This window comes from Lonchura striata, chromosome 6 (assembly GCF_046129695.1).
Source record: "Lonchura striata isolate bLonStr1 chromosome 6, bLonStr1.mat, whole genome shotgun sequence".
NCBI classification, from domain to species: domain Eukaryota; kingdom Metazoa; phylum Chordata; class Aves; order Passeriformes; family Estrildidae; genus Lonchura; species Lonchura striata.
Window position 1 is genome coordinate 32,891,878 of NC_134608.1, and position 15,389 is coordinate 32,907,266.

At 42.2% G+C, this 15,389-nt stretch overlaps 1 protein-coding gene and 1 long non-coding RNA gene across 2 annotated transcripts in view; one reads left to right on the forward strand and one right to left on the reverse strand.

Annotated features, from left to right (window-relative positions):
* ARG2 (arginase 2) overlaps window positions 1–13,124 on the reverse strand; it is a 20,318-nt gene extending 7,194 nt beyond the window's left edge. Inside the window, exons 1-3 of the mRNA XM_021537043.2 lie at window positions 13,005–13,124; window positions 12,813–12,885; window positions 152–329 (exon numbers count right to left, since the gene is read on the reverse strand). Coding sequence (XP_021392718.1) covers window positions 152–329; window positions 12,813–12,885; window positions 13,005–13,121 — 368 coding nt within the window. The 5' untranslated portion in view covers window positions 13,122–13,124. The remainder of the gene's footprint in view (window positions 1–151; window positions 330–12,812; window positions 12,886–13,004) is intronic.
* On the forward strand, window positions 12,789–14,982 carry LOC144246483 (uncharacterized). Its single transcript, XR_013340174.1, has 3 exons — window positions 12,789–12,935; window positions 14,224–14,370; window positions 14,466–14,982. It is a non-coding gene; the product is annotated as an uncharacterized LOC144246483 (long non-coding RNA).
* Window positions 14,983–15,389: the final 407 nt, after the last annotated feature.

The window sequence follows — 15,389 nt, forward strand, 5'->3', positions numbered from 1 at the left end:
TGTCTTCTGTGTTCCACCTAAAAGCTCATCCCTAAGGTATTGCCAAGAAATGATCCCTGAGTTGTTCCCTAAGTCCCCTTGTTTTTTAAATGAAATTCTTGCACTCAAAGAGCTGCAGCATGAACCAGTAATTGTTTTTAGTTCAGCTCACCTGTGATCACCTCCTAAAGTCACACATCTGTGTCCAGCAGCTACTGCTCTGCTCACTACATCAGCCAGCATCTGGCTGGCCAAGCCCACTGACCGTGGATATAAAATCAGGTTGTTGTACAGTTCATCGTTGGGAACTTGAGTGAAATTCAAATCTCCAAAGTCGTGCACTTGGCATCCTGGGAACACAGCAACAAAAGGAGAAAGTGACTTAAATACCTTCCCAGGGAAATGCTAAAAATCAGTCGGCAAGTATGAAAGGAACAGTGGAAAAGGAATGGATCCATTTGACTATTTGCATGGGATGCAACTGTCAGAGCATTACAAATTAGAAAGTATAAAACAACATTATCAGTTTAAGACAGTTTTAATTTAACAATATGCTATGCCAATCATAAAAAGTCACTTAGAAAAAGCTTGGAATTTAAAAAAATTATTTAATGATAAATTCTAACATGAAAAATTACAGTCTGCATTGCCACCTTCCTTCCCATTCAGACAGATCATATACAGCCTCAAATAAGCTCAATTGCTTAAAGATGCCAAAGACTACACATTTCACTAACTATAGCTAGTTTTTTTTTACATTTTCAAGGTCCCCAAAAATCCTGGCACAAAAGTGCCAAGTAATATAATAAAATTTTCTTATAGTACTTCTAGACAACTCCATGGAGGATCCACTAGTGCTTGTTAGGAGAATCTGTCCATTTTCTCAACACAAGCTATTATAGAAGGCATTGTAGTTCTGGGAGTTTGATCCCAAAACTCTGAGATCTTTTCATTGCCAGTTACAATTTGATTGGCTGTTGAACCTGAGAATATTCTGGGTGTAAAATTCAGCCTTTCCTCTCAGAGACCTTCAATTTAAGACAGGCCTCTCACTGCAGGCTCTGATGAAGGCAGTAAAGGCCCCAAGGTATTTACAGCTACACCAACAGTGGCTTAATAAGACCACCCTGAATACCAGTCATGCCTGTCCCCTTTGCTCCTCAGAATCACTAGTCTGTTTGCAGTTCAAAGCATCCAGGCTAGAGCTTGACATTTGGCCTTCAGCTATCCTGTGCTTAATGGGACTATTGAAAAATTTAAGGCAAGTCAACATGAAGAAACTGCCTACTTGGGGCTCCGGGTTCCTGCTTAATTTCCAGTAAGCTATTACTTTGTCAAGGATACTGGCTCTGTGAATTTGCTTGGTGGATATTGCATAAAAGCTTAGTTGAGAAATACATTACTTCTTTATATTTTAAATGGAGTTTTGACTGATGAATGAAGGAAAGTTACTTGTGCAGTCACTTGTGCAGATTTGGTGCTGGGAAATAGGCAAGCATATATTTTATAGTAGAGACAGAGGTGGGCAGATGTTGGGGTATTTGCAAATGAACATGTCAGCTGAGCACAGCTGCTCAACAAAGGATTGAATAAATGTCCTAGCAACTCTGAGAAAACACATTTTCTGCAGTGACTTAAAGCAGTACTCACAGTTTTTCAAAAGGCAACACAGGTACCCAACTGGTTTTTTTTCCTCCCATAGACAATACCTAAGTAAGCAACAGGATGAAGGCTCTGGAATTTTGAGCCCATTTTGTTCAGATTTGAATGTGTTATCTGATCTCTGTGACCACTATTTTCTACTTTCTGTTTATTCTGCTGCTGTGCAGAAGCAGGAAAAAGTTGTGAGTTCCAAGACGTTCAGTAAATGTTAAAAGTTGGGGTTTTTTTGTATGTGTCACACTTCTCCAACACACACACACTGCTACACATTTCAGTATTTCAAAGTTTGATAAAAGTACTTAAGCATGCCTGAACCTTGTAGCAGTTTATTTTCTCAGCTTTGTGCATCCCTAGTCTCTAGGCCCACTGTACTTATGTGCTTGCAGAGGATATCTCAGGTTTCCCAGGGTGATAAGGAATGTTTTCAGCCAGCTATCCAAAGGCTATCTGATTAATCTCAGAAGTACATGCTAATCAAATAGTCAAACATTCATATCTTCTCTTACTATTACTTCTTTTAATGGTGCCCAGTGTTTCAAAAACTGGGATTAAATTGCCTTAGGGCAAAGGGAAAGCTTATTGAATAGACAGTGCACAGAGAAAGGAATTCAGAGTACTTAGATATGCCATGTATCCCAAAGTGTGGGAAGTGCATGTGTACAGTTTTTCAAATGACCAGATACTAGAGATGAAATTAACATGCACATTTGTCTTAATGGTACTGAACAAAGAAAAACAGTTCAATACATCACATCAATATTTTATAATTTGACATGGCTTCTATTTAGAATCTCAGCTATTAGTCTAAAACTTAAAAGATCTGAATTATTTTCCATTTCATCTGCCCGCTTGCACACAGATTTATTTCTTAAATCAAAGCTCTCTTGACTACATTATTTGTGCATAGAAGTTGCTCAATGGATAGACATGCTGTACTGCTGTGCAATCTGGGGGATTTGCTGTTATTTGACCATTAGTGAAAGATTTTCTAATCTACCTCACCAAGCAATATCCACTTACTTTCTTTGGTAGCTGGGACAGTCTTTATTTTATATAGATACTAATACTTATAAACAAAAGAGCTTTTCAAATCAGCACCGAAAGTTAACATGAAGACTGTATGGGGCCTTTTAAAAGGCAGTAGATTCAAGTTCTGAAACAAAACAATAGGCAGATAGGAAAGCCAGCTTCCTTACATTCATTAGAAAGCTTAGCATCTACACCATTTGTCAGTGAAGCAGGTCAGGTCTAGCCAGGACTAAAGGACTTGTAAATTGAAACATACCCTACGTACCATACTTAAGGAGTGAGCAGCATAGACATTTTGCTAGTAATGAAAGAACTTAAAATTAAATGTGATCAAGTCTTTTGTTCACACTTTCAAGCCCTAACAGAAATTACTTTCAAATGAAAAACATTATGTTTGATTCATTAGTCAATTATCAACAGTGCAGGAAATTTATAACAACCAAATACATACAAGTCAGCTCCACCAACACTCTGGCTCAAGCAAAGATCCCTTTATGAAGTGAGGAAAACAAAAAAGCAGTAATCTATTTTCTATTTCAAAAAAGAGTAATCTATTTCTGTTACAGAAGCTTGAAAGAGATACAAGGGAGATAAAGGTGTCAATCTGAGTAGGAGCATGCAGTATAGTTACATAACTAACACATGCATATGCACAGCAGTCCTGTCAGAATGTACAAACAGCATGGAAAGGCAGCATCTGCAGCAGAGGAGTGCAATCCTCAGAGCTTGAATGCCCCCCTCTGTCATCAGAGGTGCCTGGGGGCACAGACCAGCTAAAAAATTAATAAATTAGCTTGAAAGAGTTTGCACAGTAGATCATTCCCAGGTTCATTTCTTTTGACCAGAACAGGTTAGGGAAAGATCACACAGGCATACAAGCTGCAGACCCAGGGATGGACAGCTGTCATTTATCCAGCCTGCACAGCCAGAACCTTACTTGTATCAGGTAGAACAAATCCTCATTTTTCCTACTTAGGAGCCTTAGGCTTTAAAATTTTTGAAAAAGAAAAAAAAATTCGCACTCACAAAAAAACCGCACCAATGACAAACCAAAACAAACCCAAAACACCAACCAAAATAAAATAAAATAAAATAAAAAAACCAACCCTACACCACCAAAGAAACCCCAACAAGTTAAGTATATACCCAAGAAAACTGTTCTGTGCATACCTTTTCAAATAAGCTGTTAATGTATCATGCGCAACTCAGTGATGCTTACAACTGGGACATGAGATGTACAAGCTGTATACAGCTGTCCAACTGTATGACAAGTCTGAAGTTCACTTCCTGTTATAAGCAAAATATACACTGTAGCCAGCAATTACTACAGTAATTTCCCTGCAGAGATTTAGAGAATTTTCTTCTGTAAAAACAGGCAGCTCATGTCAGGTGGCATTTAATCAGAAAACATCTGGGCAGCAGCACAGATAGCCTCGCCCCCACCCCCATCCTCCTCCACTAGGAAATTGCACCAGCAACAGAAGCAGCAAACTTGATAGTAGGAGATTCAGCTTTCTAAACCCAGGCTGTTTGCTGACATTGCCCCATGGTACATTCACATAATAAATATAACAGCTCTGCAAGGCAGCAAATGGGAATTGGAACAAAAGCACAAGGAACATGGGGTAGAACTGATCTCCCAACACTGCTGGTTTACACTGAGTATTTGTGAACTGGACTTCTTAAAAAAACCTCAAAACCTATATTAATGGGAAAAGTAAATCTTTTTCTGGGTGAACTACCATCAAAGGAATCTGGAAATCCTACAGTTACTAGACCTTCTTTCATGCTATGTTATATATAAAGCTGCTCACATGAAAGCACCACTCCTGCTAACTCTTTTCTCAGATTGTAGCACCATTTACTAAATCACCACAAACACATAAACTCCTTTTTAGGATGCAATGAGTATTATGAGCCGTGTTAACAGGCAAACTTAACATTTCACATGAATGAAACCAAGTTACCATCCATCTCTTCAGAATGAAACTAAGTTACCATCCATCCTATAGTGGGGACTTTGTAATCCTTTCTCAGAGACACTGTCAAAATGTTACACAACAGCAAACAAATGATTCAATGCATTCTGACCATTACATTCTGAAGCTTTTTTTAAGGTAGTTTTAACCCTCCAGAATTATCCAGGATGTGTGTGTATTTTAGAACTACACAAAGTGCATACTTTCATTTTACATTAATAGGAAATTAGGCTAGTAAGGTTCCCACTACAAGAGACAGACTTCAGCAGCCTAATTTAATCATAACTTGCTTGCTAGAAGTTCAGTACACAGCATCTACCAATTATCTGCTAGAAGAGGTATAGGTATACAGGCATCTACTGGATACATAGTTGATGGCTCAATAGATACCTGTCAGCTCTAAAATTTCACTTCCTAAAAGGCAAGTTCTTGTCCGAGCAATTCTCATGCTTTTATTTGAAATTTTGAAAGGTCTGGTTTAAGACAAATTTTCTGTAGTTGTAAATATTTTAAAAGCTTCATCTCCTACAAAAGCAACAACCAAAACCAATTCCAGCTGCTGTCCCAGGACTGTAGTCAAGATGTCCCTTGAATAAAATGAGCCAAAAATTATTTTTCCAACCCCAGATTGAGCAGTCACCTCATTTCCCTTTGAAAACTGCTTATAACATTAATCTCTGATGAAATTCAGTGCAGTTGACCTTAAGAGGTCTTCAAAAACGTCACTCTGAGGTGTTGGGAAACATTTGCACTATCCTTGCATCAGAGGGAAGGGTGTAGCTATTGCATCTGCCACACCACCAACAACCCCTGCACACGTTCTAATTCCCTTCAAATAAGCTTAGCCCAGACACAGTTCCTGATTGCAGAAACACAATGGGGCCCTTACAGCCATGAGGATCATAATGCCAAAAGAGCTTTCCTCAACAACAAGCACCTTGTGCTTTAGATTGTTACAGAAGTAATCAGTTATTACATTTGTTAACCCAGGCAAGTAACGCTTGAGAGGAAGGGAGAGCAGAATATATTAGTGATTACTGAAATTCTCTAACTCCCACTTAACAACTATGAGAAATTAACATCTGACCACTTTACTTCTTCATATACAAATGAAAAATCTAGTGGGTTGGTGGTCTGTGGAATTTTTTTTTTTGTTGTGTTTTGTTTTTGCCGGGGGCAGGTTGGGGATTTTTTGGGGGTATTTTTTGGTTTTTTGGGTTTCACTACAGTGCTTCATTCCCTGCTTTTCAGCAGGTAGTGTTATAATAGAAATTTCCACCTTTTGTCCAAACACAGCCCTCCATACCATATTCACATAAGCATGCACCAGCCATAGGTCTTCTTGGTCTTGTGAGTCTACAATGAGATGTGAATCAAGTTTCAAATGAGAAGGCAGTAATAGATCACATGTACTGTAAAGCAGATCAAAATCCATCTCATTAGCTAATTTTAACTCTGCCATCTTCCTTTGTGCCTCCCCTCCCGCTAGTAACTCCACTCTTTCAACAGAATTAATAGCAAAAAAATAAACCAAGATGTGATCTAAATGTACTCCAATCCAGAGAGAATTATATAGGTGCAGAAATTCAGCTAAGTCATGCATTAAAACTAATTTTATAATATGAAAATATCTAGCATGAAGGGTATCACTATAAATAATAAAAAAAAAAATGCAAAAGCTCCAAGAGCTCTGTTTATTGGTCCTTGACCCTAGTCTTCCTTTATTTAAAGATTAGGAAGAAATAATCAGTTTGGGTTTTCCTGATCTTCACCAGCATAGCTTTATTTTTAAAGGTATTTCGACTAAACTGACACACAGAACAATTACAGTTAAAGCACCAAGTGACATTTACCCCAAATTCACAAAGATTCTTTTAAAGCCAATTTCATAGAGTGCAACCTCGAGTATGCACCAGCCAAAAGGGAGAGGGAAAAACAAACATCAAATCAATGATGGCTGATACAAAGCTTTTCATTCCAAAGTAGATTGTGTGCTCCATCAGCAAGGGGAAAGGAAGAGACTATCAGAACCAGCTGACTGCAAGGACTGCTTTATTTTCAGTGTTGGCATTTTTCTCCTGGCTTCCAAGGCTACCTGTAATCATGTGAATATCGAAGCACAATATTCAAAAGCATAAACTGCAGCTGCTGATTGTGCACAGCAGAGCACACTTGCCCAGGGGAGCTTATCCTCCCCTGCTCAAGGCAAGACAGCCAATGAGATGTGGTGGGAAGAAGCAATCTAAAAACAGCCTTAGTGGAGGCCTCCTGGAAGCAGCTCTTCTCCAAAACCCCAGCAGGGCTTCTTCTGCCTGCCAGGTCATCAGAGCTGGTTCCTGGCTGCCTTCCCTCACAGAGTGGAGCAGCACCTACACCTGATGCATTCTGACAAGTGGCATAGTTTCAAAGACTCATTGCAAATGCCAGTTACAATCAGCCCCTTTGGCTGTGCTTTGATTTTTGACAAACCACTGGTTTTTGAAGGTAACCAATCATGGCTAATCCACATTTGACAGATAAACAAGAATAGCAGAGTCTCATGGATCTTTATCTCTGTATAAATAAAAAGAGGTAATTAAGTCTATTTCCAGAAGTAAGTTGCAGTACTACATAAGTGTGTTGTACTGATATTATTAAACAGAAGTGTTTGGGCATGCTTGTGTCTAATGGAAAGGAAAGAGGACTGCCATTTACCCATTTTGTATCAGGGGAAAACCCGGGGAAGAGGGTGTTCCTGGATTTAAAAAATTGCATTCCTATTTCTGCTTTGTAGGGAAGAATTAGCTGTTAGTCTGACCTCAGTTATATCCAAACTGATTTTCATTTCTGAGGATGTTCATAGCAAATGAATACTTAGCTTTGACAGTACTAGCACCAGATGTGATCAGAAATAAAAACACATGAACAGCAGCATTTCTTACCTCAACAATACAGAGATTTAACTAAACAAGGTGCTGCTTAAATGCCAGCAGTTATTTAAAAATTTGCCTGTCTCCCACTTAATCAACAGCCAAAAACATAGCTCAAAAAAGCTAGATCTTGATGAAATCTATACAATAAATTTAGACTTTATTGGAATTCTAGAGATTAGATATATTTGACTGGCTGTACTAGTGTCTTTACAAGTTTAGAATACTGAGTTTTGAAGAGAAACAACTAAGGTAAAAGCTAGTGTCTAATCCAAGAATTCATTCTTGACAGATCTTGTTTCTCACATGTAAATCCAATCTCAGTTCAAATACAGGGCAAGCAGAATGGTACAGTTTGTCAAATACTTCAGGGATACAGGCAACTTTTTAAACACATTTACTGGATGGGCTGATCAATATTATTTTCCCAACAATGCAGCTGCAACTCTTACCAGTGCAAATCTGCTGAATCCCAGCACCTATACTTATTTATGCATAATAGGTACATAACTAAAAATCAGTTTATCTTCCTTTTAAACTCTTTACTGAAGAAGATTTAGGTAGACAAAGAGGAGATATATAGAAGCAGCTGCCTCATGATTTATTGAGACTGATACTCACCATATGAGCTATCTTGGTGGAGAAGCAATGTTGCATTGCTATTTCTGGCAGCAGATGTCAACAGGAGTCCAATAGTTTTGAGCAAAGCAGTAGTGTAACTCCAGAGACACAGGGATTAACAGCTCCACTCCTCTTTTAGAGGAGGTTACTCCTTTCTGAGTCACTACACTGATCTCATGAAACCTATGACTGAAGAATTTATTCCTGTCAAACAGAAGACTGGCAATAAGATGCTCATTCTCTCTGACACATAGTTCCTTTCTGTGTGTAAGCCACATGTTTTCTGCAGTTCACCAACTTGTTAAGCCAGCAACTCAGATCCAAACTTTGCTAATCAATTCTACAATAACCCAAATCCAAGCCTGATTAAGCTCAGCAATCCAGCTGCGTGCAGTTCTAAATAAGGACCAAAAAAATTTAATTCAGCAATCAACAGCAGTCAACATACAGGAATGAATATTTGGGAAGAAATCTTGCACTAAAGTTGTTCCCATGCCAGCAGCAACACAGATGCGCTAAGTCACCTCAAAGGTGACAGTAAGACACAGTAGCTCTCTATTAAGTACAAAAAACTGACTAAAGCCTTTCTCTCCTCAAGTAAAAGGACTAAGCAAAACTCTGGATTGAAGTGTGATCAGATTCTCTGCCTAACATGCAGCAAACAGGGGAGGTCCAAGAAATTCTCACTTTAAAAAACTTCATACTTTGCACCTTCAGTAACTTATGCATCTGCCACCTATCTTCCCCACTCCTAGCCAACAAAAGTCCAAAAGCATCCACATATTGCACCCATTTCTGTTTTACTGTTAGAGCAACACACAGCCCTACATGTTTTGCACCCTTTTCTCTCCCATGCCAAGGAGGTGTGAGTCTCTCTTTTCACATGGTACTTTTACTTTTTTGGCAAAAGTTTAGTGTTCTCACTCTTTCTGATACAGCTGGAGCACTATCAACAAAAGTCATTAAATAGGACAGACAAGCATGTGAAGAGCCATGTGGCTGCTTCATATTCAAAGTAACAAACCCAAATGCCACCTTTTAGAGAACCCTCCAGAGTACCTTCATTTTATACAGGTCAAGTTGAACTTGAATTACAAACAGAAAATGAATAAATCAAAACTCTAAATAAACAAACTTTAAAATTTCAGGCAAACAGAAGAGTCTGATCACCAGAAATCTCTTCCACTTGAAAGACTGTGAGGGCAATTTTCAGAGTTATTGTTAATGCAGAGGAATAGTGCTTCTTTCCCCCATCTGTACTTCTTTAGATGGCCCAGAATCCAGCCTCACTCTTATACAGGGAAGCATCATTCCAAATTTCATACCTGGTTTCAAACTGGCAATGACAAGGAAAATCAAGTTTATAGCATTCTTTCATATCTAAGAAGGGAATTGGGGCCATTTAACAAACACTTTCCATATGCACCCCCACACACAGACTCTGTGGTCACAAATGCTTCAGAACTATCCAGTACAGATGAAGAAGTCCTGTGTCTTAGACAAATGTTATTTTTTTTAAAGTAGAAACCTGGTCTGCTTCAGTATAATTTGCCTGTTCCTGGAAAACAATCAAGAATACATTAAAATTATTAACTCCTATAATAAAAAAGATAAATGGAATGTCAAAATTAATAATTAGAATCGTACTGTGGCTCCATTCATACTGTGGCCTTCTGAAAAGTATGAGCAGAAAATTCATAGTGTTAGAAAGACAAAGAAAGCAGCAAAAGTTTTACTGCCAGTTCAACATACCACAGGACTCCAAATAATGGCACTGTGACAATAGTACTGCAGCCAAAGCTATCCTGGCATCCCAGGGAAGAAAGATAAGCAGCCCACATATAAAAACAATATTTTTTTAAGTTTCCATGAACAACAAATGTGTACAGTACAAAAGGCTGCATGGCAGCATCCTCCTCCATCTAGTAGCCTCCCCTCAAGCAGATTGTCCTTGCACTGTAAACTACTCCTCTGTGCATACTGGTGACTGTCATAGTTTCAGGATGGGTCCTCACAGCAGAACCTGTTCTTAAAAGGGCTGCAGAGACTTAAGCAGCAACAGACATCAACACCACCCCAGTGGAAGAACATGCCAGCAATAGGAAACTGCAACTGCAGAAGGAAGAGCCTCTAAAAATTTTAAGGGACCAGCTGTCAGAATCTGTGGTATTGATGATTCTGAGATCTTAAAAAGTCTTTGTCTTTCAGCCCCGCTGCCAAAGAAAAAGTCATAATTCGTCTGTGCTGGTTTTCAAGGTTGTTTATTCTGGCTTATCTATAACATGTTCTGCTACCCTGCTGCAGGTCTGTCCTGCAGGGCAGCGTGTGGGGCTCTGCCCCTCAGTGGGATGTTACAAACATTATATACCAGAAACTACCTGTGCTGTATTTACAATAATGTGCCAATATCTGTCACCTACATTGAACAGTGTGTTCCCAGCCTAAACCAATAGAAAAATACCAACACTGCAGTGAAACATGGAGGGCATGAAGAAGGAGAAAAAGGACAAAACACACCCAATTTCCTCCATCTTGTCCCCTTTGAACCCCTAATCTAGAATCCTAAAATTTTACTTTTGCACCCATGCCACACTTAATTATTACTTATCTCGAACACTCAGAGCTTGTAATTCATCCCGTAAGATTGAAATCTCTTTTCCATGGACAGAGATCAGAGACAGTGTCTCTCGGGGCTCTGTACAGGGAGGTTCCTGACCCCCTGCCAGGGTCCCAGGCCTTCCAGGGCAGCCAGAAGGAAGCTCTGGATTCCCACAACCAGCAAGAAAATATCTCCATGTGTTAGCATTCAGGAACACACATAATCATGGGATATGATTGTATGGAGGTGCTTTTATTGAGAGCTCTGGGAGTCAGGGATACAGACCCAAATCTGACTCTGATATGGCTTTCGAGCTGAACGTATTTTATATTCTATCATTATATAACTTACATATTAATTATTAAACTTATATTGTTCTATTGTATACATTGACATCAATTTCTCGTGATTTTTCTTAGGCCCCTGTCCAGAGTTATATCAAAGGGCTCAGATTTCCCTTTCTTTATACCTTCTGCAAGCTCCTATTGAAGTGAGCTTGTGTCAGGCAAATAAGAGGGTTTTGTCTTCCAGTTTTTAATTTGGTTGGGTTTTGTGGGTTTGAGCTTTTCCTCAAAGAATTCCTTCAAAGTGGAAACATTAGCTCTAAACCATTTGTAAGAGAACCCCAAGACTTCCAGCATAAAATTCTATTATTGATACTGAGTAATACCATTTGAAAGAGAACCCCAAGACTTCCAGCATAAAATTCTGTTATTGATACTGAGTAATCTGCTGCCTACAGCACTATTTAGAAGAGCATCCTCCTTTCAAACCTAGCATTTTATTAATTTCAGATAAACTTTAGACTAAGTAACTATTCCAGTACAAAGAACCTCTTTTAGATGCCCTCTTCCACACTTGCTGAAATTACAGCTCATTCTCACTAGAGTTCAAGTATTGCCAACAACGGCAATGTCTATACTTTGCATAAAACAAGAATGGAAAAGAATATCTACACATCTGGCTGCCAACTGGGACTTTTCAGCTTGTGAATCATAAGATATGCAGGATAAGCCTACAGGGCTACAAAGAACAATTACTTCTGTTTAGAAGCATTCTTACCATTCAGAATAAAATTGCTAGAGGGTTATTAGGCAATTATCTCTGTGTGCATCTAAACTCCACTGACACTAACCACCCAGGGAGAAGATATTGGTTCTTTCTGTGGTACATCCCTGCAATCCATCTTCATCACACCATTTTCAGTAACACTCTTTAGATTAAAGATTCTCCAAGACACAGTTCAGCTTTACAAATTTCTATCCCTCGTGTCCTGTTTCTAGTAAATGTGGTACAGCTTTCTGCAGCTTGTGGACGGAATAGATGTGAGAAGTTGAATCACAACTAAGTGCATGGATTTGCTTGCACAAAAAGACGAGAAACAGCCCATTCACAGGGTGACATTTGCAAGCGTTTTCAAAGACTTCACACAAGACCTCTTATATAAAACTGACGATTTCTCCAGAAAATTCTGAATTTCATCACCTGGAAGCATACGAATCTTTTAGGAACAAACTGGTAACGAACACAGAAAAAAAAAAAAATAAGGCAAAGCCCACACTACGTGCTAACCCGAGGGTTAGTCACAGTTCCTTCTCTGGATGCCACGAGCGCGCACAGCAGTTCGGGCGGCCGCTCGCTCCGCGGCAGTCAGCAGGGGAGCATCACACGCTCCGTGCGCCGCTCGCTGCGCCAGCGCGGCCGGCTCGGCTGCGTGCCGCTGCTCTGGGCAGCCGGAGCGCATCGCGGCCGGGGAGCCGGGACCACCGGCCGCTCTTTGTTCCGGGACCCCCGCAGGGCCCACTGCGGCTCCTCCCGGTGCGGCATGCGACGGGCGTTCTCCCTCCCGACGCCTCCGCAGGGCTGCGGGCACCGCCGGCGCCGGGGCACGGTGTGCTCCGTGAGGCACCGGAGGCGGGAGCCGCCTCCCCCCGCCCGCAGGAGCGGCTGAGTCACGCTGCCCCCCGAGCGGAGGGGGGCGCGGGCGGCCCCGCAGCCCCCGCCGCCACCCCCCGCCCGCCGCGCTGTGCTCACCGAGCCCGGCCAGCCGCTCCACCAGCCCCGCGGCGCGGAGGGTAGCGGGGCCGTGGTCCACTCCCCGCCGTTTCTGCGAGACAAAGAGAGGGGAACGCGTCAGACAGCGCTGCCCGCAGCCAGGTACGCGAGCCCCGCCGGGGAAGGGGAGCCGGGCGAGCGCGGCGCCCGGCGCATCCCCGCGATGCCCACCTGGCCCCTGGAGAGCGGGGCTCCCACCAGCGCCACGGAGTGCGCCCCGCGGCGCGGCCGGAGCGCGGCGTCGGGCTGGGCGCGGAGCAGGCGGGCGAGGGATCCGCGCAGGGCCATGGCGGGCGGTGCTGCCGCGCGCCGCCCGCGCCCCGCTCTCTTTAGCGCCGCGCGCCGCCCCCGCGCCGCCGGCCAACGGCAGCGCGCGCGCACGGAGGTGTGTCCGCGCGCCCCGCCCCCGCGCCCGCACGCCCGCCCGGGGTTTTTCCACTGCCGCCGCCGGGGGCACGGACGGGGGCTCGGAGAGAACGAGCAGCGCCTCAGGCTGGCGATGAGATGCTCGTTCTCTCTGACACGTGTAGGTCCCCTCTGTGTGCGAGCCGCACGCTCCTGCAGCTCAGCCCGGCTCCCTGGCTGGCCGCTCCGTGGCTTCCCCGAAGGAAAACGGTGACGCTCATCACCAGATGACCTTAATAAAGCATTGAAGGACCACCTGTTCAGCACCTACCTCGAATATTGATCGCAGAGCATCGTGGCCTGAGACGATTCTCGGGTCTCCAGCTATTCATATTTGAGGCACATTTGAAGGATGATTAACAAATGATTTAAAAAGAAGTGGCAGTCCCCACCTTTCCCTGCTGTGACAAGGCAACAGGACTCCCACTGTCGAATGTCCAGTCTTTATCTACAAGCTTGAAAGAAGGCTGACAGCTCATGAGATAACAGGGCAGAAACATAGTTAAATAGGGACTTGCCAGAGACACATATTAAAAAATCCAAGCATATTTTGCTTTTTCGTCTTAAGATTTCCTAGTTCTCCTCCTATCTCTGTATGTCAATAACTTCTTTGTGTCTTGTTGTGAATGTGAATTATTGTTATCACTCCTCCAGGAGATCATATTTCTTTTCTGTCCTGTTTACTGACCTGGCTGTTCACAGTGCTTTTACCTCTTCTACTTCTTACTCTGATATTTCTTTCCCCTTCTTGTCCCCATCTCTGAAGCTGTCATACCAGCTGCCATAACTCCTGCTTACATGCTTCAGTCCTTCTCACCTGCCATTTCAAACCTTTCTTCCATCTTTTAAAAGCCTGTTTTCAATTTATTGGGTTTTTTCCACTTTCACTTCATCAACTAACTTCTTTCATCCTCTTTTGAACTTCAGTATTTTCTTCTCCATTTCTGCACTTCATTGTCTGCTGTTAATTTTTTTTTTCCTCCAGGCCAGCTCACCTTTCCTCTTCAGAGGAAGAGGAAAGCCCATTCCTCCACCTGGTCTCTTGTGTCAGAGTGGGATCCTGGATGTACTGCACAAGACTTCCCATGGATGGCAGCCATCAACCACTCCTCCAGGCAAAGCAAAGGCCTCGGTAGTGATTCTCTGATGCCCCTTGTTTTTTCATGTCCCTTAAGACTTCTTTGGTGCCCCTGTGAGAACAAGTTAACAGCTTTTTTGTACATACAGTATCCACCCAAGAGCTCTGAGGATGCCATGCATGAAGTAAATTGCTCACAGAAAGATGGCACCTGCAATTAAAGCTAACACTCAAAAACTGTGGGAGAAGGGAAAAAAAAAAAAAGGCCAAAGAAATCAGGATGGCAGTTTGGAAGTCACAGAGCTGTAGTTTTATATTACTGCCACGTAGTCACAGAGCCACCACGAAGTCACAGAGCTGTAGTTTTATATTACTGCTATGTCAGTCACATGAAGTAATAACTGAAATGCATTAAAGGGAACACAATACAAAGATCCATTAAGTCTCTGTATGCAAAGCCAAGTCTCCAATTTATCATGTATTTAGTGGCAAGGGACCAGAAAACTCTGCTTTAAACCTTGGGGGAAAAAATCAAAAGAGCTTGTAGTTAGCTAAGCATGGTACAGATGAGAAAATCCATTAATGTAGTTGCAGATGGTAAGGACAAAGGGGTGAAAAGAGAACCTTCCTGAGAAGAGAAGGTTGCATGGAGAACTCATAGAAACCTTCCAGTATCTAAAGGGGCGTTCTGGGGAGCCAGAGAGGGTCTTTCCATCAGGAGTTGTAGTGATAGGACTAGGAGTAATGGAAAAAGGGTAAATTTAGGTTAGATATTAGAAATTTTTTCCTTTGCATGTGGTGAGACACTGGACCAGGTTGCCCAAGGAGGTTGTGGATGCTCCAACCCTGGCAGCGTTCAAAGCAAGGTTGGATAAGGCCTTGAGCAACCTAGTCCAGTGTGAGGTGTCCCTTTCCAAGGCGGGTGGTGTAGAACCAGATGATCTTTATGTTTCATTCCAGTCCCTTAACAGTCTACGATTCCATGAAAACCCCAGGCTCTTCATCACGTCAAGAGACACGTGCAGCACCACTAACCCGTGTGCCCTTTAACTAACACTCATACTCCGTAAACA